The sequence below is a fragment of the Ahaetulla prasina genome, chromosome 1 (genome assembly GCF_028640845.1).
Source record: "Ahaetulla prasina isolate Xishuangbanna chromosome 1, ASM2864084v1, whole genome shotgun sequence".
Lineage (NCBI taxonomy): Eukaryota > Metazoa > Chordata > Lepidosauria > Squamata > Colubridae > Ahaetulla > Ahaetulla prasina.
Window position 1 is genome coordinate 5,990,870 of NC_080539.1, and position 27,039 is coordinate 6,017,908.

Consider the following 27,039-nt stretch of genomic DNA (forward strand, 5'->3'; position numbering starts at 1 on the left):
TGTATAATAAGTTTTTTAAATTATGGTTTTATGTGTATATTGTTGTTGTTTCTTATTATGGCTGTAAACCGCCCTGAGTCCTTCAGGAGAAGGGCGGTATAAAAAGTTAAATAATAATAATAATAATAATAATAATAATAATAATAATAATAATAATAATAATAATAATAATAATAATAATAATAATAATAATAAAGCAACCGAAGCTCAGAGAGCACCAAAGCCACCAAATTCCACTTTCCCCCTGTGGTCATCAATGCTACACCAGAAAAACCAAGTGATTAAACTTAAGTTTTGGAGAATCTTAGGTCAATTTTTTTTATTTTTTTATCCTCCATCGTTCGCAGAAATGACCTGAATTATTTTTTCTAAGCGCAGGTAGCCTTTGACCATAATTGAGCCCTTATTTCCATTGCTAAGCGAGACAATTGTTAAAGCGAGCTCTGCCCCATTTTACGACCTTACTGGCCACAGCTGTTAAGTGAATCACTGCAGTCGTTACGTTAGTCACATGGTTGTTAAGTGACTCTGCTTTCCCCATTGACTTTGCTGGTCAGGAGGTCGCAAAAGGGGATCAGATGACCCCAGGACATTGCAACCGTCATAAATATGAGTCAGTTGCCAAGCGACTTAATTTTGGTCACATGACCATGGGGATGCTGCAAAGGTCGTATGAGCGAAAAATGGTCACGTCACTTTTTTTCAGTGCGACTGTAATTTTCGTCACTAAACAAATGGCTGTAAATTGAGGACTACCTGTACTTAAGACGGCAGGAAGAATTAATATTGCACGCACACGTACAAAAAAAAGAAAAGAAATCCTTACTCTGCCCTGAACGGATGAGATGTTCTTTCTGACCCCAGATTCCTTGAGGTTTTTTCAATTTTTCCTTCTGCCCAGGAATTTCCTCCGTTCTTCCTAGAGTATCGTCTCCTTCCTCTTCCTCGGTCGTGGAATACTAAAAGGATAAATCAGAGTTTCTCAGCAGCGCAAGAATTGAGTTGTCTCAACGAAGCTTCAACTACGCTGGAACGCAAGATGAGTTATTGTCCGTATATTTATTCTTATTTACTCAACGTGAACTTCGTTAATTTACTGTTTGGCACAATGAACTCAATGCCCAATATTAACACAAGGTATTTTGGTCCTGGAAGGGCAGGTTAGAGATGGATCGTCATGGAGACAAATCTGTGTTGTTAGGGAGTTGGGAATGACTTGATGGCACATAATCAATCAATCAATCAGCTCAACCTCAAGCGTTCTCCGTTCGCCAGTTCATGAGTCCTCCAAATCAGGAGTTGAAAGGACCCAAACAGGCTTCAGGATACATTGAACTACAGGTTACAGCATCAAATAACTTCATAGAAATCTCAGCCCAACTCACCTTACAGGGTTGTCATTGTAGGGAAAAAAGGAAGGGCACCTTTTATGCTTGAGTTATTTGTAAAAAGGAAGGAAGGAGAAAGAGAGAGAGGAGAATGAAGGGAAGGGAAGGGAGAGAGGAAGGAAAGGAAGGAGAAAAAGAGAGGGGAAGTAAGGGAGGAAAGAGGAAGGAGTAAGAGAGAGGGAAGGAGAGAATAGGAAGGAGTAAGGGAGAGAAAAGGAAGGAGAGGAAAAGAAGAAAGGAGGAAGGAGCAAGGGAGACTGAGAAGGAAGGAAGGAAGGAAAGAAAGAAAGAGAAAGAGAGGAAAGGAGGGGGAAGGGAGGAGAGAGCAAGGGAGACAGAGAAGGAAGGAAGGAGAAAGGAAGAAGAAAAGAATGAAGGAAAGAGAGAGGGTTGAAGGAGGGAAGGGAGGAAAGAGCAAGGATGACAGAGGAAGAAGGAAGGAAGAGAAAGAAGAGAAAGGAAGGAAGAAAAGAAAGAAAGAGAAAGGAAAGGAGAGAAGGAAGGAAGGAGTAAAGGAGATAGAGAAGGAAAGAAGGAAGGAAGGAAAGAAGGGAAGAGAAAGAGAGGGATGAAGAATGGAGGGAGCCAGAGAAGGAAGGAAGGGAAAGAAGGAAAAAAAGAAAGAAAAAATAAGGAAAGAAAGAAAGAAAGAAAGAAAGAAAGAAAGAAAGAAAGAAAGAAAGCTGCACGTTCAGACTCAATGACTCACCTACTGTAATTGCCAAATCTTGAGGAAAAAGAGCAGCTATCAATAAAGGATCCCCTAGATTGGGAGATCTAATTAACAGGCCGCGACCAACCCTGGACCAACAGAAGTAACCCAACATTTTAGCTTCTTGTCTGGAGCTCTCCAAGGTGCTGAAGGCGGCCAATTTCCTGGCAAAATAATACCTCATTTGCTCTCCAGGAACTCTCCAGGGTCCTGAAACACAAGGGCATGCCTATAGGTGTACTCCCTCTCCTACGACCACAATTTCTGATGCATGTCAACTGTTAAGTGAGCCACCCCCAATTTTACAATCTTTTTGTCACGGTCTTTAAGCAAATCACTGCAGCTGTTAAGTGGATCATGGGCTCATTGAGTGGCATCCCGCGCTGATTTTGCTTGTCGGAAGCTGGCTGGCTCAGGAATTCTGGGAGTTGAAGTCCACAGGTTGTGTTGTGCCTCGTCCGCTTTCCCCACAGCCGGGGCTTTCTTAACTGCTTCCGAACGCTGAGGAATGTCCTAGCATGCCTCCCGGCCCCAGCCCTGGCTCCATGCCCAGACAGGCCGAGGAAGAAGAAGCGCCTCCAGCCCCCAGCTCTGGCTCCATGCCCAGGCAAACGGAGCAACTAGACCCCTCCCCCTCCCCCACAGCATGTGAGCCTGAGGAAGGTCAATTACCAACAGCTGCAGACTGGAGTGACCCTCGCTTCAGGAGAATTGATAAGCGGCGTCAACAGAAGGAAGGGAGGGGCAGGCCGGGATAAGTGCTGAGTCATAGAGCCACACCCCATGGCCTATATAAAGGATCTGCTTTCTGGCATTCTCTGAGTCAGGCAAAGTCTACCTTATCTTGCTGAAATCACTTTCTGGTTTCCTGCCTGCCTTGAGAACTTTGCTAGGACTTTGGCAGAGCTGCAGAGGCACGCCTGATTCGGATTTCCCTGACCCGGCCGTCAGTGGAGGAGTGGGACACGACAGGTTGTAAGATCGCCATAGTTGCCCATCCTTGCTGTAGGTGGCCTCGGAGCTCTTCCAAAGGTAAGCAAGGAAGAGGAGGAGGGAGGCATTTGGCCTGGTGGATGGGGTGGGACTCAGATCTTAGGGAGGGGGTGTTCGACTCCCAGTAAGAATGGGAATAGGTCTATGGCAGGGGTCTGCAAACTTGGCTCTTTTAAGACTTGTGGACTTCAACTCCCAGAGCTCTCTGGGCACCCCGCTGTGTGCGCAATTGCACCATCTGCGCATATGTGTGGTTTTTGCACACGCAATGCACGTGTGTGAACGCTGTCTACACATGTGTGCGTTGCGTGCCAGTACTCTTGTGTGCCTGCGCAAACACGTGCAGATGTGCAGGAGAGCTCCGAAGACCAGCTGGGTTCCCCTGAATTGCGTGCATGCACACCAGAGGCCCGAACACCAACTAGGGGTGTGTGCGCAGATGCGCAGCTGCAGGTGAGTTGGGTGACAGCTCACGTGCCCGAAAAAATAGCACGCAGAGCCATAGTTTCACCATCACGGGTCTATGGGAACCTGTTCTGTCTGCGCCCCCCGAGCCGGGCCCCCTGCTAGAAAGTGACTCGGAAAGTGAGAGGGCGGGGGGGAAGGTCCATCAGTACTTACCTCGGGAGCACGGGCTTCCCTGGCTCAGCTCCAGGAGCCAGAGGCAGGCCAGGTGGAGAAGATAACAAGGCCTCCGTCCCCTGACTCTTTCCCCCCCCCCAGGCCATGCCTCCAGACCCAGCTGATGGCAATCAGGCCTGGTTGGACCCTAGGTTTCGTAGGCAGGAGAGGTGGGAACAACAGAAGCAGGGGTGGGACAGGCCTAGGAAGTGCTGAGTCATGGAGCCACACCCCACAGGATATAAAACCAGCGAGGGCTGCTATGCCTCTTCATAGCAGGCAAAATCAACTGCTTGACTAGAGCTGAAGTACTGTTTGTTCCTGGGTGATTCATTGGCATCAAGGGAGATAACAGAGTCACTTGGCATACGCTTGCTAGTTTACTGCCAGAGCTGATAGTGCCGGCTAATTAAGCCATCGCTCAGACGGAGGCGAGGGGGACAGAACAGAACCCCAAAGTCTGGAAGCAAAGCACGGGGGAATCTTATAGGGTGAAGGAGGGCTTGGGAGGGCTGAGGCAGGTTGTCCAAAGCAGGAGTCTTCAACCTTGACAACTTTAAGACTTGTGGACTTCAACTCCCAGAATCCCTCAGCCAGCTGGCTGAGCAACTCTGGGAGTTGAAGTCCACAAGTCTTAAAGTTGCCAAGGTTGGAGACCCCTGGTCCAAAGGTCTCCCCCAGACCTGAGTTACCTGTGCTCCACTTAATGACCCGCATTCATTGCGGAGAGCAGGGATGGGAGGGGAACATTAAGCGAGACATTGCACCTAATGACCACCACGACATACCACCACCATTATGGTCGCATCTCGAGGACGGCCTGCGTTAGCTTTTTGACCTTTTCCTGAAACCAAAATTTCCCTCCCCCCGCCCCCTGCCCGATAATCTCCATCAAGGGCTCTTTTCTCTCTGTGTATATAAAGTCACCCTTTCTCTCTCTCTTTATTTTTTTCTAAATAGGTTCCAAATTTTGGTTAATTTATCAAAACATAACATATAGGAATATAAAGACAAATGAAAATAAAAGGTAAAACAGGAGAGGAAAAGGGAAAGAGAGAAAAGGTGAAAGAAAGAGGTGAAAAATAGGGAAAAAAGCATCGACTTCGGACTCCTTTTGTTGCAATACACACAGCCCTCGAGTTACAACAGTCCGCTTAGTGTCCGTTCAAAGTCACAACGGCACTAAAAAAAGTGACTTATGACCATTCTCTACCCTTATGACCGTTGTAGCATTCCCATGGCCACCCGATTTGTATTCGGATGCTTGACAACTGACTCGTCCCCCCCAAGGCCATGCCTCCAGACCCAGCTGATGGCAATCAGGCCTGGCTGGACCCTAGGTTTCATAGGCAGGAGAGGCGGGAACAACAGAAGCAGGGGTGGGGCAGGCCTAGGAAGTGCTGAGTCATGGAGCCACACCCCACAGGATATAAAACCAGCGAGGGCTGCTATGCCTCTTCATAGCAGGCAAAATCAACTGCTTGACTAGAGCTGAAGTACTGTTTGTTCCTGGGTGATTCATTGGCATCAAGGGAGATAACAGAGTCACTTGGCATACGCTTGCTAGTTTACTGCCAGAGCTGATAGTGCCGGCTAATTAAGCCATCGCTCAGACGGAGGCGAGGGGGACAGAACAGAACCCCAAAGTCTGGAAGCAAAGCACGGGGGAATCTTATAGGGTGAAGGAGGGCTTGGGAGGGCTGAGGCAGGTTGTCCAAAGCAGGAGTCTTCAACCTTGACAACTTTAAGACTTGTGGACTTCAACTCCCAGAATCCCTCAGCCAGCTGGCTGAGCAACTCTGGGAGTTGAAGTCCACAAGTCTTAAAGTTGCCAAGGTTGGAGACCCCTGGTCCAAAGGTCTCCCCCAGACCTGAGTTACCTGTGCTCCACTTAATGACCCGCATTCATTGCGGAGAGCAGGGATGGGAGGGGAACATTAAGCGAGACATTGCACCTAATGACCACCACGACATACCACCACCATTATGGTCGCATCTCGAGGACGGCCTGCGTTAGCTTTTTGACCTTTTCCTGAAACCAAAATTTCCCTCCCCCCGCCCCCTGCCCGATAATCTCCATCAAGGGCTCTTTTCTCTGTGTATATAAAGTCACCCTTTCTCTCTCTTTATTTTTTCTAAATAGGTTCCAAATTTTGGTTAATTTATCAAAACATAACATATAGGAATATAAAGACAAATGAAAATAAAAGGTAAAACAGGAGAGGAAAAGGGAAAGAGAGAAAAGGTGAAAGAAAGAGGTGAAAAATAGGGAAAAAAGCATCGACTTCGGACTCCTTTTGTTGCAATACACACAGCCCTCGAGTTACAACAGTCCGCTTAGTGTCCGTTCAAAGTCACAACGGCACTAAAAAAAGTGACTTATGACCATTCTCTACCCTTATGACCGTTGTAGCATTCCCATGGCCACCCGATTTGTATTCGGATGCTTGACAACTGACTCGTCCCCCCCAAGGCCATGCCTCCAGACCCAGCTGATGGCAATCAGGCCTGGCTGGACCCTAGGTTTCATAGGCAGGAGAGGCGGGAACAACAGAAGCAGGGGTGGGGCAGGCCTAGGAAGTGCTGAGTCATGGAGCCACACCCCACAGGATATAAAACCAGTAATCCCGGGGTCACGTGATCGCTTTTTGCGATCTTCAAAGCCCATGTGGAAACCAGATTCATTCAACAACCGGGTGACTAATTTAACAACTGCAGTGATTCACTTACCAACGGTGGCAAGAAAGGTCGTATAATGGGGCAGAACTCACGAAACCAATGAGCAAAGCCAAGGGGAAAGCACAACTATGTGACTGAGCCACTGCAGCGATCCATTTAACAACGGTGGCAAGGACGGTCATAAAATGGGGCACCAGCTGTTTCGCTTAGCAACATAAATGTTGGGCTCAATTGCGGTTGTAAGTTGAGGACTACTTGTGGAATCAGGTCATAACATGAAACCTCAACTTTTTACTTTTATGTATTCACTTGCTGGATGCTAGGGAACGACTGTCTCATTCAGCAACAAAAACTAGGTGCTCGGGCTTGATAAATTGACACTTGCAGACTGAAACTTAATGGAGAATGTATAACTCCGTAGCATCAGAGTGTGTTAATACGACGCTACTGGCAGTTGGAACAGAGGGGGAGGGGGAGTATAATGTCCCAGCCCATAGCATCCATCGGTATTCATCTGGCTAGCATCCTGTCAGTGTGTGAGAGAGTTGAGGGGTGTTTGGAAACTCAAACAGTATTTGCTGTGTGAGCAAGGAGGAGACAGGAAGGAGGCTGGGCGTGGCTTAGCTCAACTATTCTGTAGTAAAGCTGCTTGTTGCTGTGAAAGCAAAACTGAAAGTGAAACTCCTCTCCTCTGCTTGTTTTGCATTTGGAACAGATTTATTTTCAGGTGGGGAGGGGGAGTACAACTTCTCAGCATCAGAGCATGTTAATCATAATAGAGGAAATACTAATGCTCTGATGGTCGTTTCAAAAAATCCTTTTTTAGTGAGCACCTAGAAGTCAAGTGGAACATACATGGCAAATTTCAAGTTCGTAGGCTTTACGGTTCTGGAGATTTTGTGATTAATGCATGAGCGGTGTTCGCTTTTATATAGATATATAGATATATACTAGCCATTTCTATAACCACAAAACCTAACCGATCGGCAAAACCCCTAATCAGAGTTTCCTTTTTTTCCCCTCCCACCTCAAGCACAAAGTCCAGAAATGGTTTCCAGGTAGGAACAAAATTACATGCGTTCTTTCCTTTAATCAAAGCAGTCAATTTAAGCCATCTTGGCTAACCTCATCAACCTTTTTCTCTTACTTCCAATTCTGAAGGCTCGGGAGGAGCAGAACCGCCCAAAAAACAGTTGGAGTCTGGCGTGAAAAACTCCTCGGATACGTTAAGGGACAAAGACGGCGAATGGGTCACCTCTTCCACCTGGAAGAGAGATGGAAATTAAAACGGTATCTTTATCCAGAATAGGAGGAGATTATTTATTTTGTTACCTAGTGTTGTGCCTCGCTCGCTCCCCCCCGCCACAGCCGGGCCCCTCTTATCTCCTGCCGGACGCTGATAGTGCGGAAGAATGTCCTGGCATGCCTCCAGCCCTCAGCCCTGGCACCATGCCCGGACAGGCCGAGCATGACGAATGGCCTGACGTGCCTCCAGCCCCCAGTCCTGGCACTATGCCCAGACAAACGGAGCAACTAAACCCTTCCCCCACAGCATGTGAGCCTGAAGAATGTGAAGCCAGTCATGAGCTAAGATTACCAACAAGCTGGAGGCTGGAGAGATCCTCGCTTCCGGAGAATAGAAAGGCGACGTCAGCAAAAGGAAGGGAGGGGCAGGCCTGGATAAGTGCTGAGTCATGGAGCCGCACCCCATGGCCTATATAAAGGATCTGCTTTCTGGCATTCTCTGAGTCAGGCAAAGTCTAACTTGGATTGCTGAAGTCACATCCTGGTCTCCTGCCTGCCCTGAGGACTCTGACAGAACTTCGGCAAAGCTGCAGAGGCTTCGCAGCCACGCTTGATACGGACTTCCCCGACCCGGCCGTCAGAGGAGGAGTGGGACACGACACCTGCCCCATATCTCTTTAGTGAATATTCCGCCTTTCCTTTGAGACTCAAGACAGTCCTCAACTTACAACCACAATTAGGATCAGAATTTCTGTTGCTAAGCGAGACAGTCGTTAAGCGAGTCGCGCCCGACGTTATGACCCTTTTCGGCATGCTTGTTAAGCGAATCGCTGCCGTTAGGTGAACCGTGCGGTCGTTAAGCAAATCCATCCTCCCCCCCCCCCAATTGAGTTTGCCCGTCGGAAGCCCAAAATTTCCATCGTTAAGCCAGGCGAGTTACACCTCCTTTTACGACTTTTGTTGAGCGAGTTACACCTCCTTTTACGACTTTTGGAAACAGCTGTTAAGGGAATCGCTGCAGCTGCTAAACGAATCGTGTGGCCGTTAAGTGAACCCCCCACCCATCCACCCTTGACTTTGCTTGGCTTCCAAATTCTGATCCTGTGACTTTGGGGATGCTGCAACGGTTGTAAGCGTGAGGACTGTCCACAAGTCCCCCCCCCTTTTTTTTTAGTGCTGTTGTAACTTTGAACGGTTGCTAAGTGAATCGTTGTTAAATCGAGGACTGCCAAGGAAGTAGTCCTCTGCTTATTTATCGTAACGGAGGTGTCACTGCAAGACCCCAAGCCAGGAACTACCAAGTCAGACAAATGATCAGTAAGCCACATTCTAAGAATACGCCCACCAATGCTGACAGGGCGAGCCATTCGTATATGAACTGAGAGTATCCCCTACTGATGCCGTTATCTAGTTGGGTGATGAATCGTCTGCAAGAAAGCAAGCTCAGAGAGCATCAAGGATCCCACAGGCCTCTCCTTCCTTCCCTCCTCTCTGTAAACCCTCCTCTCTTCTAGCACTGATGATGTTGCCTAGTTGGGTCAATCAATATCTCCAAGAAAAGAATTAAGAGCCTCACGTCCATCTATCTAATCTCTCTCTCTCTCTCTCTGTCGTTCTCTCTCTTTCTGTGTGTCTTTCTCTCTGCCTCTGTGTCTTCTCTGTCTTTCTCTCTTTCTTTCTCTGTTTTCTGTCTCTCTCTGTCTTTCTCTGTGCGTGTGTGTCTTTCTCTTTCTCTCTCTCTGTCTTCTCTGTCTTTCTTTCGCTCCGTGTCTTCTGTCCCTCTCTCTGCCTCTGTGTGTGTGTCTCTCTCTCTCTTTCTCTCTGTCTCTGTGTGTCTTTGCTGTCTTTCTCTCTGTCTCTCTCTCGGTCTTTCTCTCCATGTCTTCTGTCTCTTTCTCTGCCTCTTTGTCTCTCTGTGTCTTTCTCTCTCTCTCTGTCTTCTTCTCTGTGTGTCTTTCTGTCTCTGTGTGTCTTCGCTGCCTTTCTCTCTCTCTCTCTGTCTTTCTCTCTGTCTCTGTCTTTCTCTTGGTGTCTTCTGTCTCTCTCTGCCTCTGTGTCTCTCTGCATGTCTTTCTCTGTCTCTCTCTCTGTCTTCTCTGTCTTTGTCTCTCTCTGTCTTTCTCTGTCTGTCTGTGTTTCTCTGTGTCTTTCTTTCTGTCTCGGTGTCTGTCTTTCCCTCTGTGCATCTTTCTCTCCGTGTCTTATCTGCCTCTCTCTCTCTGTCTTCTCTGACTTTCTCTCTTTCTCTGTGTCTTCTGTCTCTCTCTCTCCTCCTGTCTCTCTCTCTCTGTCTTCTTCTCTGTGTGTCTTTCTGTCTCTGTGTGTCTTCGCTGCCTTTCTCTCTCTCTCTCTGTCTTTCTCTCTGTCTCTGTCTTTCTCTTGGTGTCTTCTGTCTCTCTCTGCCTCTGTGTCTCTCTGCATGTCTTTCTCTGTTTCTCTCTGTCTTCTCTGTCTTTGTCTCTCTCTGTCTTTCTCTGTCTGTCTGTGTTTCTCTGTGTCTTTCTTTCTGTCTCGGTGTCTGTCTTTCCCTCTGTGCATCTTTCTCTCCGTGTCTTATCTGCCTCTCTCTCTCTGTCTTCTCTGACTTTCTCTCTTTCTCTGTGTCTTCTGTCTCTCTCTCTCTCTCTGCCTGTCTCTCTCTCTCTGTCTTCTCTGTCTTTCTCTCTGTGTGTCTTTGTGTGTCTTTCTCTCTCTCTTCTCTGTCTCTCTCTCTCTCTGTGTGTGTCTCTCTCTCTTTCTCTACCTGTCTGTCTCTTTCTCTGTCTCTGTGTGTCTTTCTCTCTCTCTCTCTCTCTCTCTCTCTCTCTCTCTCTCTCTCTCTCTCTCTCTCTGTCTCTGTGTGTCTTTCTTTCTCTCTCTCTCCCTCCATCTTTCTCTATCTGTCTCTTTCTGTCTCTCTCTCTCTCTCTCTCTCTCTCTCAGCCTAATGAAGGAAGCTCCAAGATCTCTCAACCAAGTGTCAGGGTTAGCAACTCACTTGTTATACTGTATAAACATAGACCAAACCCCACTTCCTAGTAGCTCTGATGATGTTACCTGGTTGGGTCATGAAACGTGCCCAAGAGAACAACCCAGCTCAGAAAGCACCAAGGACCCCACAGTCCTCTTCCTCCCGCCTCCTCCTCTTCTCCACAAACCCCACTCCCTTCTAGCACTGATGACGCTACCTAGTTGGGTCCCGAAACGTCTGTAAGAAAACAACCCAGCTCAGAGAGTACCAAGGACCCCCACGTGCTAACCTTTGTTAGAAAAAGGTCTCCCCTTTTACCAGCAACCTTTCGCTCAGATTCTTTGCTTTGATCCAAAGCGCCAGGTCAGGTGCTTCTGAGCGGGATTGCATTAAAGTATTATCTCCGGAATGGCTTAACGCTGTGTAGTTCTAGTCTTATTTTACTCAACGATCGGGATTGGCCGATGGGACCAAGAACGATGGCTTAATTTTTCCGTGGCCGAAGGAGCAAGAAAACCAAAACAAAACAACGTACCCGGCACGAATCCTCCGAAGGGAAAGAAAGGCACATGGGCTCGCATGGCGCTGCGCCGCTCTCACAGGCTGGAACCGGATTGTCTCTTCCTAATAATAAATTAAGACAACATGAAATGCAACATCACCCTCCCCACCCCAGGGAAACGAGGAGGGGTGGGAGTCGGAATTAGCATGCAGAGACAAAACTCGGTTCCTCGGACAACGGACAGGCTGGAAAAAACAAATAATTCAGGAAAGGCCAATAGAGGCTGATTTGATGGGGATGATAATCGCAATTAAAGGGCTAATCCGCAGAGCCCCAAAAAAGAAAGAAATGAATTATCCTTTAGAGCAGAGGGATAAAGCGTTCCCGATAAATGCGTATTTTTAAAAACGGTCTTTGGGGGGAAAAAAACCACAACAAAACCCAACCATCCTTTTTGGTTATCCTGGGAGCCAGACCGGCGAATCCGCTCGCTACCGATAGCGTCGAAAACCGTCAGGAAAACGGAACGTATCCTGAACGCTAAAATTGCTACAGACAATCTCTCTCGTTGGACACCAATTATGTCAAAGTCGATTTGCGTTCCTGCTGCTTGGCCATTTTATTCCGGGGAAGGGTCTTCTTTCCCAGGGAAAAGGGTGGGCAATTCACAGCACAACGTCAGCAATTTGCTGCGTCTTGGTCAACCGTTACATGGAGGGTAGGGTTAAAAAAAAGAAAAAAGAAAAATTTAAGATGCGTTTTTTTAAAAAAATTTTTAAAAAACCATCTTAATAGTTTTGATAAATAACCTAAGGGGGGGTGATGAGATCTAATTCTCCTTCTTCCTCCTATTTTCTGCACAAAAACAACAACCCAGCGGGGTGGGCTGGGCTGAGAAACTGGCCCAAGGTCACCCAGCTGGCTTTCATGCCTAAGGCGGGACTAGAACTCACCTTCTCCTGATGATTGGCTTAAAGTCACCTAGCTGGCTTTATTTATTTATTTATTGATTGATTGATTGATTGATTGATTGATTTGATTTGATTTGATTTCTATACCGCCCTTCTCCCAAAGGACTCAGGGCGGTTTACAGCCAGAATAAAACAACATAAACAAAAATTAAAACATTTAAAAAATCTGATTCTAATTTGGCCAAAATTAAGTTAAAACTATAATAAAACCCTAATAAAACCCCCATGTTTAAAATTATGTTAGGCTAGACCCGCACGGCGAAATAAAAAGGTCTTAAGCTCGCATTTGAAGGTCCGGAGGTTGGGGAGTTGCCGCAACCCCAGAGGCAGCTCATTCCACAGGGCAGGGCCCCCCACAGAGAAGGCCCTCCCCCTGGGGGCCGCCAGTCAACATTGTTTGACTGACGGCACCCTGAGGAGGCCCTCCCTATGTGAGCGCACAGGTCGATGGGAGGCTATTGGTGGCAGTAGGCAGTCCCGTAAATAACCCGGTCCTGTGCCATGGAGCGCTTTAAAGGTGATGACCAACACCTTGAACTGCATCTGGAAGATCACCAGTAACCAGTGCAGCTTGCGCAGGAGAGGTGTTACATGGGAGCATCGTGTTGCTCCCTCTATTACCCGCGCAGCCGCATTCTGGACCGGCTGGAGCCTTCTGGTGCTCTTCAAGGGGAGCCCCATGTAGAGAACATTGCAGTAGTCCAGGCAGGATTTATACTTTTATTGCCTAAGGTGGGACTAGAACTCACCCTGTCCTGGTAATTGGTCCAAAATCACACAGTGACTTTCATGCCTAAGGTGAGACTAGAACTCACTATCACCTAATGATTGACCCAAAGTCACCCAGCCGGCTTTCATGCCTAAGGTGAGACTAGAACTCCCTGTCTCCTAATGATCGGGTCAAAGTCATTCAACTTGTTTTTGTGCCTAAGGCAGAACTAGAACTCACTGTCTCCTGGTGATTGACCCAAAAGTCACCCAGCTGCCTTTCATGCCTAAGGTGAGACTAGAACTCACTGTCACCTGCTGATTGGCTTAAAGTCACCTAGCTGGCTTTCATCCCTAAGGTGAGACTAGAACTCACCATCTCCCAGTTTCAAGCCTGCTGCCTTAACCACTGGATCAAACCCCCACGGCAAAGATTGAACCTTAGATCGGCATCGCTGGGGCTGCTAAAATCTGGCAGCGAAATGTATGAATTTTGGCTACTTTCGGGGAGTGTCTGTTTTTACATGGAAGTAAACGCCACTGAGACGAGCTGTGCTGCCTGGGGAATTCTGGGAGTTGTAGTCCACACCTCTTCAAGTTGCAAAGTGTTGTGTCTTGCCCGCTCTCACCGCAGCCGGGATCTTCTTATCTGCTTCCGAACGCTGAAGAATGTCCTAGTATGCCTCCCGGCCCCAGCCCTGGCTCCGTGCCCAGACAGGCTGAAGAGGAAGAAATACCTCTAGCCCCCAGCTCTGGCTCCATGCCCAGGCAAACGGAGCAACTAGACCCCTCCCCCTCCTCCACAGCATGTGAGCCTGAGGAAGGTCTATTGCCAACAGCTGCCGACTGGAGTGACCCTTGCGTCAGAAGACTTGATAGGCGGAGGCAACAGAAGGAAGGGAGGGGCAGGCCTGGATAAGTGCTGAGTCATGGAGCCACACCCCATGGCCTATATAAAGGACCTGCTTTCTGGCATTCTCTGAGTCAGGCAAAGTCTAAACATATCTTGCTGAAGTCACTTTCTGGTCTCCTGCCTGCCCTGAGGACTTTGCTAGGACTTTGGCAGAGCTGCAGAGGCACGCCTGATTCGGATTTCCCTGACCCGGCCGTCAGCGGAGGAGTGGGACACGACAGCAAAGGTTGAGAAACAGAGCTGTAACTCAACCTTCCTTACCTTCTTTCTCCAGGCCTGGGACTCTTCCTAACACCCCGTCTGGATTTGTCTGTTTTTCTTGGTTGCAAAGCACCTTGCGGTCGCCGTTGGCCCTCCGGCGCTGCCCCCTTCCTGCCTCGCTGTTCTCCTGGCAGAATCGGACCCGCTCGCAGATGGTGGGGCTCGGGAAAACGGTCTGGACGTCTTGCGCCTCGCTCTGCAACATCCATCTGGGGGCAGGGTGCTGCGTCGGTAAATGAAGCTGCCCCGAGGCTGCCTGCTTGGCCATCTGTTTAACTTCGGCTGCAGAGAAACCGCGACACAAAGACAAGTCGGTTGGATTTAATCAATCAATCAATCAATCAATCAATCTTTGGACTGGTTTTAGTGGGACATGACCATTTCAGCCGATACGGTAAGGAAGCTACATGGGATTAAATACAGGGAGTCCTCAGTCTGTTATTAACAGCAGCTGCTTGCAATTACTGCAGGTTCAAGTCCCACCAGGCCCAAGGTTGACTCAGCCTTCCATCCTTTATAAGGTAGGTAAAATGAGGACCCAGATTGTTGGGGGCAATAAGTTGACTTTGTATATAATATACAAATGGATGAAGACTATTGCTTAACACAATGTAAGCCACCCTGAGTCTTCGGAGAAGGGCGGGATATAAATTCAAAAAACAACAACAACTATTACCATTTTTCCAAAAATACATTATTATCATTTTCTTACATAATTATCCATTGCTTATCTGTACCTTTCTTCTAACCAATGGTAAAAATTTATTCCATATCTTAAAATATTCTGAATCCTCTCTTACTTTAATCATCGGTTAATCTGGTTCATTTCTGCACAATCTAAAATTTTCTAATCATTTCTCCTTCCAGGGTATTTTCTCTGCTTTCCAATTTTGCAAAACAATTCTTGTTGCTGTAATGACATGTATAATCAATCAATCAATCAATCAATCAATCTTTGGACTGGTTTTAGTGGGACATGACCATTTCAGCCGATACGGTAAGGAAGCTACATGGGATTAAATACAGGGAGTCCTCAGTCTGTTATTAACAGCAGCTGCTTGCAATTACTGCAGGTTCAAGTCCCACCAGGCCCAAGGTTGACTCAGCCTTCCATCCTTTATAAGGTAGGTAAAATGAGGACCCAGATTGTTGGGGGCAATAAGTTGACTTTGTATATAATATACAAATGGATGAAGACTATTGCTTAACACAATGTAAGCCACCCTGAGTCTTCGGAGAAGGGCGGGATATAAATTCAAAAAACAACAACAACTATTACCATTTTTCCAAAAATACATTATTATCATTTTCTTACATAATTATCCATTGCTTATCTGTACCTTTCTTCTAACCAATGGTAAAAATTTATTCCATATCTTAAAATATTCTGAATCCTCTCTTACTTTAATCATCGAAGTTAATCTGGTTCATTTCTGCACAATCTAAAAATTTTCTAATCATTTCTCCTTCCAGGGGTATTTTCTCTGCTTTCCAATTTTGCGCAAAAACAATTCTTGTTGCTGTAATGACATGTATAATCAAATCAATATTTTCTTTACTAATTTTCTCTGGTAGGATCCCCAATAAAAACAACTCTGGTTTTAAATCAATATGTTTATTGATTTAAATATGTTTATGCATTGAGCTGTTTCTATTGGGTATTCTTCCAGTGAAAATTAGTAAAGAAAATGCATATTTTATTATACATGTAGTAACGGCAGCGAGGGTAAAATTGGATTTTGCACAAAATTGGAAAGCAGAGAAAATTCCCTTGGAAGGGGAAGTAATTAAGAAAATTCTAGATTGTGCAGAAATGAATAGATTAACTTTGACAATGAAAGAAAAAGACTATACTGAATATTTTAAGATATGGGGACAATTTTCTGATTGGTTAGAAGAGAGATACAGATGTAAGATATAAGAGAATGGTATAACCGAAATACAGGTAGATTAAGAGAAAATGAAGACAGGTGGATCAACAAAGAAGGAGGAGGCACGGAAGAAGCATCGAGATGACACACAGAAGGATTAATGTATTAAATGTTTTGTTTGTGTATAAAAATTAACACAAAATTATATATTTTTAAAAAAAACTGGCTGGGATTTGAAATCTCCGGGCCTTGACTTACAACTTTTTTCGTTTAGTGACCGTTCAAAGCTGTAATACACAAAAAGTGCCTTATGACTGTTTTTCACACTTAACAACCATTGCAGCATCCCCACGGCCAGATGATGGGCAAAAGTCAGACGCTTGGAAATCGACTCATATTTACGACGGTTGCAGTGTCTCCTTTTTGCGACCTTCTGACAAGCAAGGTCAACGGTGGGAGCCGGATTCCCTTTACAACCGTGTGAGTCACTGCACACACTGCAGGGATTCACTTAACAACTGTGGCAAAAAAAAGGTCGTAAAACGGGGCGCAAAGCTCACTTCACAACCGTGTGGGCCTAGCAACAAAAATTTTGGGCTCCACCGTGGATGTAAATCGAGGACCACCAGTAAAAGTAGACCTTGGCTTACCACTACAAGTGGGACAGGAATTTGTGTTCCTAAGTAATGCGGTCATTAAGTGAACTATGTTCAGTTTATGACCATTCTGGCTGTGGTTGATAACCGAATCATAAAAAAATCCCGCTTCCCTTACCAACTGACTCTGTTCGAAGCCCTCAGAAGGGTGCCAATGATGATCTCATGACTCCAGGATGCCGTTACCATGGTAAATACAAGCGCCCAAATTTTGGGATGCTGCGACGGTCGTAAGTGTGAGGATGGGTTGCAATATTTTTTTTCAGTGCTGTCATAACCAGTCCTTAAAACAAATGACCTTTTATAGAATAGAATAGAATAGAATTTTTTATTGGCCAAGTGTGATTGGACACACAAGGAATTTGTCTTGGTGCATATGCTCTCAGTGTACATAAAAGAAAAGATACCTTCATCAAGGTACAACATTTACAACACAATTGATGGTCAATATATCAATATAAATCATAAGGATTGCCAGCAACAAAGTTACAGTCATACAGTCATAAGTGGAAAGAGATTGGTGATGGGAACGATGAGAAGATTAATAATGTGCAGATTTAGTAAATAGTTTGATAGTGTTGAGGGAAATATTTGTTTAGCAGAGTGATGGCCTTCGGGAAAAAACTGTTCTTGTGTCTAGTTGTTCTGGTGTGCAGTGCTCTATAGCGTCGTTTTGAGGGTAGGAGTTGAAACAGTTTATGTCCTGGATGTGAGGGATCTGTAAATATTTTCACGGCCCTCTTCTTGATTCGTGCAGTATACAGGTCCTCAATGGAAGGCAGGTTGGTAGCAATTATTTTTTCTGCAGTTCTAATTATCCTCTGAAGTCTGTGTTTTTCTTGTTGGGTTGCAGAACTGAACCAGACAGTTATAGGGGTGCAAATGACAGACTCAATAATTCCTCTGTAGAACTGAATCAGCAGCTCCTTGGGCAGTTTGAGCTCACCGAGTTGGCGCAGAAAGAACATTCTTTGTTGTCCTTTTTTGATGATGTTTTTGATGTTAGCTGTCCATTTTAGATCTTGCGATATGATAAAATCTAGAAATTTAAAGGTTTCTACTGTTGATACTGTGTTGTCTAGTATTGTGAGAGCTGGAAGTATGGAAGGGTTTCTCCTAAAGTCTACCACCATTTCTACGGTTTTGAGTGTGTTCAGTTCCAGATTATTTTGGTTGCACCACAAGGCTAGTCGTTCGACCTCTCGTCTTATTGCCTTTTCATTATATTGTAAGCTTCCCAAAGTTGCTGCGTCAGTCAGCTGGGCAGCATTGTAATTCAATAATTCAATATAAATCAATAAAACATCCATAAAGTGGATATTTTCAAGGAGAGATTTAAAAAAAAAAACTGCACAATTTCCTTTTCTTTGGCCTCTACTGCCATCTTGTGGGCAGGAAGGAAACAACGGAGCTACTCTTCCATTGCAGAGATTAGGAGACTGTGTCCCAGCCACCCTAATTCTACTCACCAATGGCCAATTTGGTGCAGCGGGCAAAGATGGGAAGCAAAAACTGGGAGACTGTGAGTTCTAGTTCTCTCCTAGAGTCTCCCACGAGACACAGGTTCAAATTAACCTTACTTCAGCTATACTATCCAAAGAGCAACTTTACAGAAGACAAAATAACAGAGTTGGAAGGGACCTTGGAGGTCTTCTAGTCCAACCCACTGCTCAAGCAGGAGACTCTACAACATTCTGGAAAAAGATGGTTGTCCAATCGCTTCTTAAAAACTTCCAGCGTTGGAGCGTTTACAACTTCCGGAGGCAAGTTGTTCCACTGATTCATTGTCGTCACTATCAGGAAACTTGCATCTGCACCTCTAAAACTGTGTGGTTTGGTTCTGCAACCCAACAAGACAGACACTGACTTCAAAGGATAATTCGAACTGCGGAGAAAACAATGGCTACCAACCTGTCTTCCATTGAGGACCTGCGTACTGCACGAGTCAAAAAGAGGGCTGGGAAAATATTTACACACCCCTCACATCCTGGACATAAACTGTTTCAACTCCTACCCTTAAAATGACGCTATAGAGCACTGCACAACGGAACAACTAGACACAAGAACAGTTTTTTCCCGAAGGCCATTGCTCTGCTAAACAAATAATTCCCTCAACACTGTCAAACTACTTATTAAATCTGCACTACTATTAATCTTCTCATCGTTCCCATCACCCATCTCCTTCCACTTACGACTGCATGACTGTAACTTTGTTGCTGGTATCCTTAAGATTTATATTGATATTGTTTCCTGATTGCGTATTTGTACCCTATGACTATCATTAAGTGTTGTACCTTATGATTCTTGATGAACGTATCTTTTCTTTTATGTACACTGAGAGCATATGCACCAAAGACAAATTCCTTGTGTGTTCAATCATACTTGGTCAATAAAAATTCTATTCTATTCTATTCTATTCTGTTCTGTTCTGTTCTGTTCTGTTCTGTTCTGTCCTGTCCTGTCCTGTCCTGTCCTGTCCTGTTCTATTCTGATTTCTTATTCTATTTATTCCATTCCATTCAATATTTTCTATTCTATTCTATTCTATTCTATTCTATTCTATTCTATTCTATTCTATTCCTCCTTAGTTGTGACAAAATAAATAAATAAAATAAATAAATAAATTAGTTCTTAGTGCTTTTCTCCTTGATTAGTTTCCACCCATTGCTTCTTGTTCTACCCTCAGGTGCTTTGGAGAATAGCTTGACTCCCTCTTCTTTGTGGCAGCCCCTGAGATATTGGAACACTGCTATCATGTCTCCCCTAGTCCTTCTTTTTATTAAACTAGACATACCCAGTTCCTGCAACCGTTCTTCATATGTTTTAGCCTCCAATCCCCTAATCCTCTTTGTTGCTCTTCTCTGCACTCTTTCTAGAGTCTCAACATCTTTTTTACATCGTGGGGACCAAAACTGAATGCAATATTCCAAGTGTGGCCTTACCAAGGCATAATAAATTTATTTATTTATTTATTCGTATTTCTATACCACCCTATCTCCCTAAGGACTCAGGGCGGTATTAACACTTCAGGTGATCTTGATTCTATCCCTCTGTTGATGCATTGGCTTTAAGATGTCTGGATTTCAACTCTTAGAATTCCCCACCCAGCATGAAGAATTCTTGATGAGTGAAACAGCCCATAGTCTATTACTAGCGGTAATCTGTGTAAATCACTGCCCCAAACTTTAGATGGCTGTAAAAGAGGACTGGATAATTTCCTATCAAGAAGGTCTATCAAGGGTTACCCCATCTGGATAACCTTAAGATGCCTCCAAGCTGAAGGCACCATTGCTAAATCCTAATTCTGGGGGGAAAGGGGGAGGGAGAAGGATGTGTCTCCATCTGTTGAGCCCCCAAAGAACATCTAGCTGATCCCAAATGCTAGATTAGCATCTTCACCTAATCCAGCAGGGTCAATCTATCCACTGTAGGGCTGAGAATGCTGGGTATTGTAGTCCCAGCTCACTTGAATGACATCCCCCCCCCAACCCCCGTTTCTGTGGACTGGAAAACCCCAAAACTCACTTGTCCATTCCGACTGGGCCATTCTCCTCTCCTCGCTTCTCAAATTTGCTTCGTAGATTTCAGGAGCTGTTTTTTTGAAGGACCTGCAAAACCAGGTTACCGGCATCATTTCTACTGATCACAGATGGGATTGTGTTTACAATCACATCCCACTTTATCTGGGTTTCCTCTAAACCAGGGGTCTCCAACCTTGGTTCCTTTAAGACTTGTGGACTTCAACTCCCAGAATCCCTCAGCCAGCAAAGCTGGCTGAGGAATTCTGGAAGTTGAAGTCCACAAATCTTAAAGTTGCCAAGGTTGGAGACCCATGCTCTAAACAGCCTAGAGCAGGTGTCGGCAACCCGTGGCTCCAGAGCTGCATGCGGCTCTTTGGGCGCTCTGCTGTGGCTCCCGGTCAGGTGATCCCACCACTGGCTGGCCCCGCCCTTCGCCCTCCCCTCCCAGTCACTCTTCACCTGGCCTGAGAAGGTAAGGGCGAGGGCAGGGCATGGAGAAGCGGCTGGGGCTGATTCTTCAGCGGCTCACTCTTGCTGGGGCTTCTTCTGGTCCTTGTTGGTGCTGGGCGTGCCTCGGTCACTTGGGGAGATGCGCAACCTGCTCTCCGCCCTGAGAAATTGGCCTACCTGGCCGCGACTGACGCCGGCCTTTCTAACGAGGGCTGGCAGGGTGGGAATGGGATCCGGAAGGATGGGATGATGAAAAGGGGGAACGGGCCCACAAGCGCCCAGCTTTAAAACTTGCACGAGGGACTTTCACCGCCCGAAGGAGGCTTTTCAATCAAAGCCACCGGTGGCACCACTCCGCTGCAGGATGGGTAAAGAAACTCAGGGCAGTGGGAATGGGGGCTGGTCCCACCGAACCTCACATGCCCACCTCGGGGGTCAGGCTTGGGGAAAGCTGGAGCGCCCTCGCCAAAGATGCTCACCTGTCAGCTGGTCTCCCTGTGTGTGTGTCTCTCTCTCTCTCTCTATCTATCTATGTCTGTCTCTGTGTGTGTTTGTGTTATATGTGTGTGTGTGTGTGTGTTTCTCACTCTCTGTCTCCTGATCTTAATTCTATCCCTCTGTTGATGCAGCCCAGAACTGTGTTAGCTTTTTTGGCAGCTGCCGCACACGGCTGGCTCATATTTAAGTGATTGTCCAGTAGGACTTTCAAGATCCCTCTCACTGTCCCCACTATTAGCAACACTGGAAGCTTTTAAAAAGAGATTAGATAACCATTTGTCTGAAAAGCTATAGGGTTTCCTGCCTAATCAGGGGGTTGGACTAGAAGACCTCCAAAGGTCCTGTTGTGGTTTGTCAGCAGCCTATGAAGCTGGCAACTGAGTCAGACAGCGATGAGGCTGAGGTGAGGCCAGGGCCATCATGAGTGATGTGTGGACTCCAGAGCCTCCAGAGACTGATAGTTGTGAGGCAGAGGAACAGGAGGAGCCTGTTCCTAATGCACGCATGAGAAAAGCTGCCAGAAGGCAAGAGCAGCTAAAGCAAAAAGGATGGCTCGGGAGAAAGGCCAGGAGATGATTGGCTCCTCCCATAAGGCTTAAAAGACCAGCAACGGCGTTTGAGCTTTGCCGGAAAACAACATTGTAGCTGCGCCTTCTGCTTCATCTTCTGCTTCGTATACGTCTTTGTTTTTGTGGCTTCTGGATGTTTGCTAGGAAGGGCCTTTGGCAGTTTGCCTAATTGGACTAAGGTTTGTGAGATAACTGAGGAATTTGTGTTGGGAGGCATTTGTTTTACTTTGAGTTGAACGAAGCTGGGAAGGAAGTAATTCCCAGCTGCTGGAATAAAGTTTGTTTTTCCACGGACTAAGTTGATTACTACCTACTTGGGCCTGGGTCACAACAGGTCCCTTCCAACTCTGCTATTCTAGTCTATTGCATTTATTGAGCAAGGTGCCACCTATACGGTACCTGTGCATTTGGTTTTTCCTTGCCTAAATGTAGAACCTCAGTTTTTTCACTGCTGAATTTCATTTTGTTGGATAGCACCCAATGTCCAAGTCAGTCAAGATCCTTGTAGACATAAATGAAACATTGCTTTGCTGTTTTTCTCTTGATGGAGAGAATTCGGATTGTCTCTCCTAGTGGTGAAATCTGAACCGGTTGACTCCCAGTTTTCTGGCTGCATGCGAGGTGCGCGCGCGCAGTACACGCCAAAAGGAGGCATGCGGTAAGTAGAACAGCGCGCGGGGGGGGATGATCAGCTGTGATGCGCAATCTTTGCTTTTAAAAGTAAAAAAAAGGCTCTGACGATCGTGCGGCTCAGCTGTGATCGTCAGAGCCTTTTTTACCTTATAAAAGTGTTTTTTTTTACAATGTCTTCGGCCGAAGAGGTTGTAGAAAAAATGCTTTTAAAAGTAAAAAAAAAAAGCCTCTGACGATCAGGCAACTCAGCTGGGATCATCAGAGCCTTTTTTTTACCTTTTAAAAGCTTTTTTTTTTTTACAATCTCTTTGGCCGAAGAGGTTGTAGAAAAAATGTTTTTAAAAGTAAAAAAAAAAAAAGGCTTTGACAATCAGGCAACTCAGCTGGGATCATCAGAGCCTTTTTTTTACCTTTTAAAAGCATTTTTTCTACAACTTATTCGGCCGAAGAGGTTGTAAAAAAATGTTTTTAAAAAGTAAAAAAAAAAGGCTCTGACAATCGCGCGGCTCAGCTGGGCATGGGCGGGGGTGGGGGGCAGGGATTTTTGCTACTGGTTCTCCAAACCACCCACTGCCATTGGTACCGGATTGGGAGATCCGGTCCGAACCGGGAGCATTTCACCCCGGTCTCTCTCCCATCCCCGGATTTCTTTTTAGACGAAACGTACACGCAATGCTGTGTTTTTTTTCTGCCCACCACACGCCTATTTCTCTTGTGTTACAACTAGAGAACAGCCAAATGCTGGGAACAATGGAGGGCAAAAGAAGAAAGGGACGTCCCTTCCTGGACCGGGATTCCCTTCGCACGGTCACTCATGCCCTTGTCACTTCCCGCCTGGACTACTGCAATGCTCTCTACATGGGGCTCCCATTGAAGAGCACCAGGAGGCTCCAGCTGGTCCAGAATGCGGCTGCGCGGGTGATAGAGGGAGCACCACGATGCTCCCATGTAACATCTCTCCTGCGCAGGCTGCACTGACTGCCGGTGGTCTTCCGGGTGCAATTCAAGGTGTTGGTTATCACCTTTAAAGCGCTCCATGGCATAGGACCGGGTTATTTACGAGACCGCCTACTGCCACCGATTGCCTCCCATCAACCTGTGCGCTCCCACAGGGAGGGCCTCCTCAGGGTGCCGTCGGTCAAACAATGTCGACTGGCGGCCCCCAGGGGAAGGTCTTTCTCTGTGGGGGCTCCTGCCCTTTGGAATGAGCTGCCTCCGGGGTTGCGTCAACTCCCCGACCTCCGGACCTTTAAACGCGAGCTTAAGACTTTTTTATTCCATTGTGCGGGGCTAGCCTAATGAAATTTTAGTGGGGGTTTTTATGAAGTTTTTTAGGATAGTTTTAACTTGTTGGGCCAAATTTCAAAATTAGTTTTTAGCTATGTTTTAATTCTTTGCGTATATTCATGTTGTTTTAAATTGGCTGTAAACCGCCCTGAGTCCTTCGGGAGAACAAACATTTATTTGAAACAAACAAACAAACAAATAATAAATAAAGGGACGACAGAGAATGAGGTGGCTGGATGGAGTCACTGAGCTTCAGTGGACTCCAGAGGACAGCAGAGGACAGGAAGGCCTGGAGGAATGTTGTCCATGGGGTCGCGATGGGTCGGACACGACTTCGCAACTAACAACAACACAACAACCGGGGATTAAGAGGACTCACTCATCTGCTGCTTTGACCCCGTCCAACATGGAGCTGCCTCGACGTAGTTGGGCGCTCTTCTTCCTCCTGAAAGTCACACCTGGGGACAGGAGCTAAAAAACCACATGGATAAAGAGGTGATCTGGGGCCGAGGGAGAGGGGCACACAACTATTTCTGTGCAGGTAGTCCTCGACTTACAGCAGTTTTTAGTGACCATTCAGAGCAGGGATCTCCAACCTTGGCCGCTTTAAGACTTGTGGACTTCAACTCCCAGAGTCCCTCAGCCAGCAAAGCTGGCTGAGGAATTCTGGGAGTTGAAGTCCACAAGTCTTAAAGCGGCCAAGGTTGGAGACCCCTGGTTCAGAGCGACCAAGGCACAGACCAACAGTGACTCACGACTGTCTTTCGTACTTATTTGACCACTCCGTGGTCAAAATTCAAGCACTTGGCAACTGGCTCACGTTTATGATGGTCGCAGTGTCCCGGGGGGTCACGTGACAAATTTTTGTGAACTTCCGATGAGCAAAGTCAACAGGGAAGCCGGATTGCTTAACGGCCGCGTGGCTCGTTTAACAACTGCAGGGGTTCGCTTAACCGCCGCGGACAGAAAGCTCGTAAAGTGGGGCAAAGCGCCACTTAACGGCTGTCTCACTTAGCGATGGAAAATTTGGGGCGCTGTTGTGGTCGTAATTCGAGGACTACCTGGAACTGGGAGGGGAGTTCAAATTCACCTTCCGCAGCTTTGGAATACAATCTCTATTAAATGCACAAATATTTTATATCCTGCCAATGCAAACTCTGAAAGATTTCTGCAGATATAAACTACAGGTAGTCCTCGTTTTACGGCCAGAATTGAGACCAGGACTTCTGCTGCTAAGAAAAGTGGTTATCAAGCGAGTCGCCTCCAATTTTACATGTAAAATTGCCACGGTCGTTAAGCGAATCACTGCCGTTGTTAAGCGAGTCATGCGGTCGTTAAGCAAATCCAGCTTCCAACACTGGGTCTTTTGCTTATCATAAGCCTGTTGGGAAGTTTGCAAAGGGCGATCACGTGACCTCGGAATGCTGCAATGATAGGTGGTTCTCGACTTAGGAGCTCTATTGAGCCCCAAATTTATGTTGTTAAGTGAGACATTTGTTAACCGGGCTTTGCCCCTTTTGACTTTTCTTGACACGGTTGTTAAGTGATATTCACGGCAAGTTGTTAAATTAACAGCACGGCTGCTAAGTGAATCTGGCTTCCCTACTTGGTCAGAAGGTCGCGAAAGGGGATCAAGTGACCCTGGGACATGGCAACCGTCGTAAGTATGAAGCAGTTGCCAAGCGTCAGAATTTTGATCACGTGACCGGGGGGGGGGAATGCTGCCAGGGTTGCAAGCGTGAAAAACGATCGTCAGTCACATTTTTTCAATGCTGATGTAGCTTTGAACGGGCATTAAACAAACGGAAGTCGAGAACGAACCGTTAATGGTTCTCATGTTCAGGAAATTTCTCCTTAGCTCTAGGCTGGATCCCTGTTTCATGATCTTAAAAACCTCCCCCGTGAAAAGCCGCCATCAAGCAACGTTACCGCTGCCAGCCAACCCTGCGCTCAAGGTGCAAAAGAGCCTCCCCTCTTTGCCTCTTTACCTGATAGTTCTGCTCCGTTCCTTTCGGACTGACAGGACTTCTGGATGTTTCCGGTCCAAAATCACTCCAGTAGGTAGTATCCAGGCTTTGGTTGGCACTCTTGGGCCTGTTTTCGGACGCTTGGTAAGACTGGATCATCAGGGATCTGTACGCCCCTGGAACCCGGAACGGCGGTGGCACGTAGCCCTCTGTCGGAGGAGCCACCGTCTTCCATTGCAAGCCGCGGTCGCCGTTTAAGGGAGGTTTAATATTTCTCAAGATGCTCTCCAGCTTCTCCTGGCAACCCCGGGCAGGAATCCCGACGGGGAGCTGCTCCGCCTGGCTCCCCAAAAAGAGCTGCGGAGGTTTGTTGAAACTCTCCAGCGTGCCCAGTTTGGTTTCGGTGCGGTAGAGGGAATCCGTAGCTTGCTGGAGCAAAGTTTGGCAGATCTTGAGATCTAGAACGCATTTGCCGAATTTGTGCTCGAACTGGGACTGGACGTTTCCGTTTTTGCCGTGGGTGCTCCTGAGGACCTCGTTCATCACCGAGACGCCATTCATGTCCTCGTGGCTGTATTCCGTTTCGGCGTCTGAGGGCAGGCTCACCTCGCGGTCCGGGATCTCGGTAACTCGAGGGGAAGAGAGGTCGGCCGTATCGCCAGGAGAACTCAGCGATTGTCGTCGGGAATCAGGGTCCTGCTCGGTTCTTGACGTCTCATCATCCCCCTCTGTCTCTTCGCCCAGCTCTGGATAACAAGTGTATATCTCGTTGATTTGCACGCTGGACAAGCTCAAGTTGGCGTTGCTGTCCTCTTCCGCGTCTTTCGCACGTCCCTTGAAGGAGGGTCTGGATTGCGCCGTGCGGACAACCGGCTCGGAGACCTGGACGACGTCGCTCAAAGGCCTCTCAAAAAAGGGGCCTGATTGCGCCGTGCGGAGAAGTGGCTCAGACACTTGGAGGACGACGGGTTTGATCTCCAGCGAGGAAATGGAGCATCTGGTCGTGGTGAAACTCCTGGCTGAGGAACAAAGCGAGAATGTTGTGTCTGCGCCCCCCGAGCCGGGCCTCCTGCCAGAAAGTGACTTGGAGCTGGGCCTCCTGCCAGAAAGTGACTTGGAGCCGGGCCTCCTGCCAGAAAGTGACTTGGAGCCGGGCCTCCTGCCAGAAAGTGACTTGGAAAGTGAGGGGGAAGGGCCGTCAGGACTTACCTCGGGAGCACCGGCTTCCCTGGCTCAGCTCCAGGAGCCAGAGACAGGCCAGGTGGAGCAGATAACGAAGCCTCCATCCCCTGACTCTTCCCCTCCCCAGGCCATGCCTCCAGACCCGGCTGATGGCAATCAGGCCTAGCTGGACCCTAGGTTTCGTAGGCAGGAGAGGCGGGAACAACAGAAGCAGGGGTGGGGCAGGCCTAGGAAGTGCTGAGTCATGGAGCCACACCCCACAGGATATAAAGGCAGCAAAAGTTGCTGTGCCTCTTCGTAGCAGGCAAATTAACTGCTTAACTAAGAGCTGAAGTTTGTTCCTGGGTGACTCATTGGGCTCGAGGGAGATAACAGAGACACTTGGCAGACGCTCGCTATTCTGCTGCCAGAGCTGATAGTGCCGGCTAATTAAGCCATCTCTCGGACAGAAGCGAAGGGGGG

General features: G+C 47.0%; 1 protein-coding gene across 1 annotated transcript in view; it reads right to left on the minus strand.

Moving 5' to 3' along the window:
• Window positions 1-27,039, minus strand: part of TEX14 (testis expressed 14, intercellular bridge forming factor) — a 107,512-nt gene that overhangs the window by 35,380 nt on the left and 45,093 nt on the right. Inside the window, exons 14-20 of the mRNA XM_058164064.1 lie at window positions 25,417-26,414; window positions 23,808-23,899; window positions 19,996-20,078; window positions 13,944-14,225; window positions 11,124-11,212; window positions 7,541-7,657; window positions 827-959 (exon numbers count right to left, since the gene is read on the minus strand). Coding sequence (XP_058020047.1) covers window positions 827-959; window positions 7,541-7,657; window positions 11,124-11,212; window positions 13,944-14,225; window positions 19,996-20,078; window positions 23,808-23,899; window positions 25,417-26,414 — 1,794 coding nt within the window. The remainder of the gene's footprint in view (window positions 1-826; window positions 960-7,540; window positions 7,658-11,123; window positions 11,213-13,943; window positions 14,226-19,995; window positions 20,079-23,807; window positions 23,900-25,416; window positions 26,415-27,039) is intronic.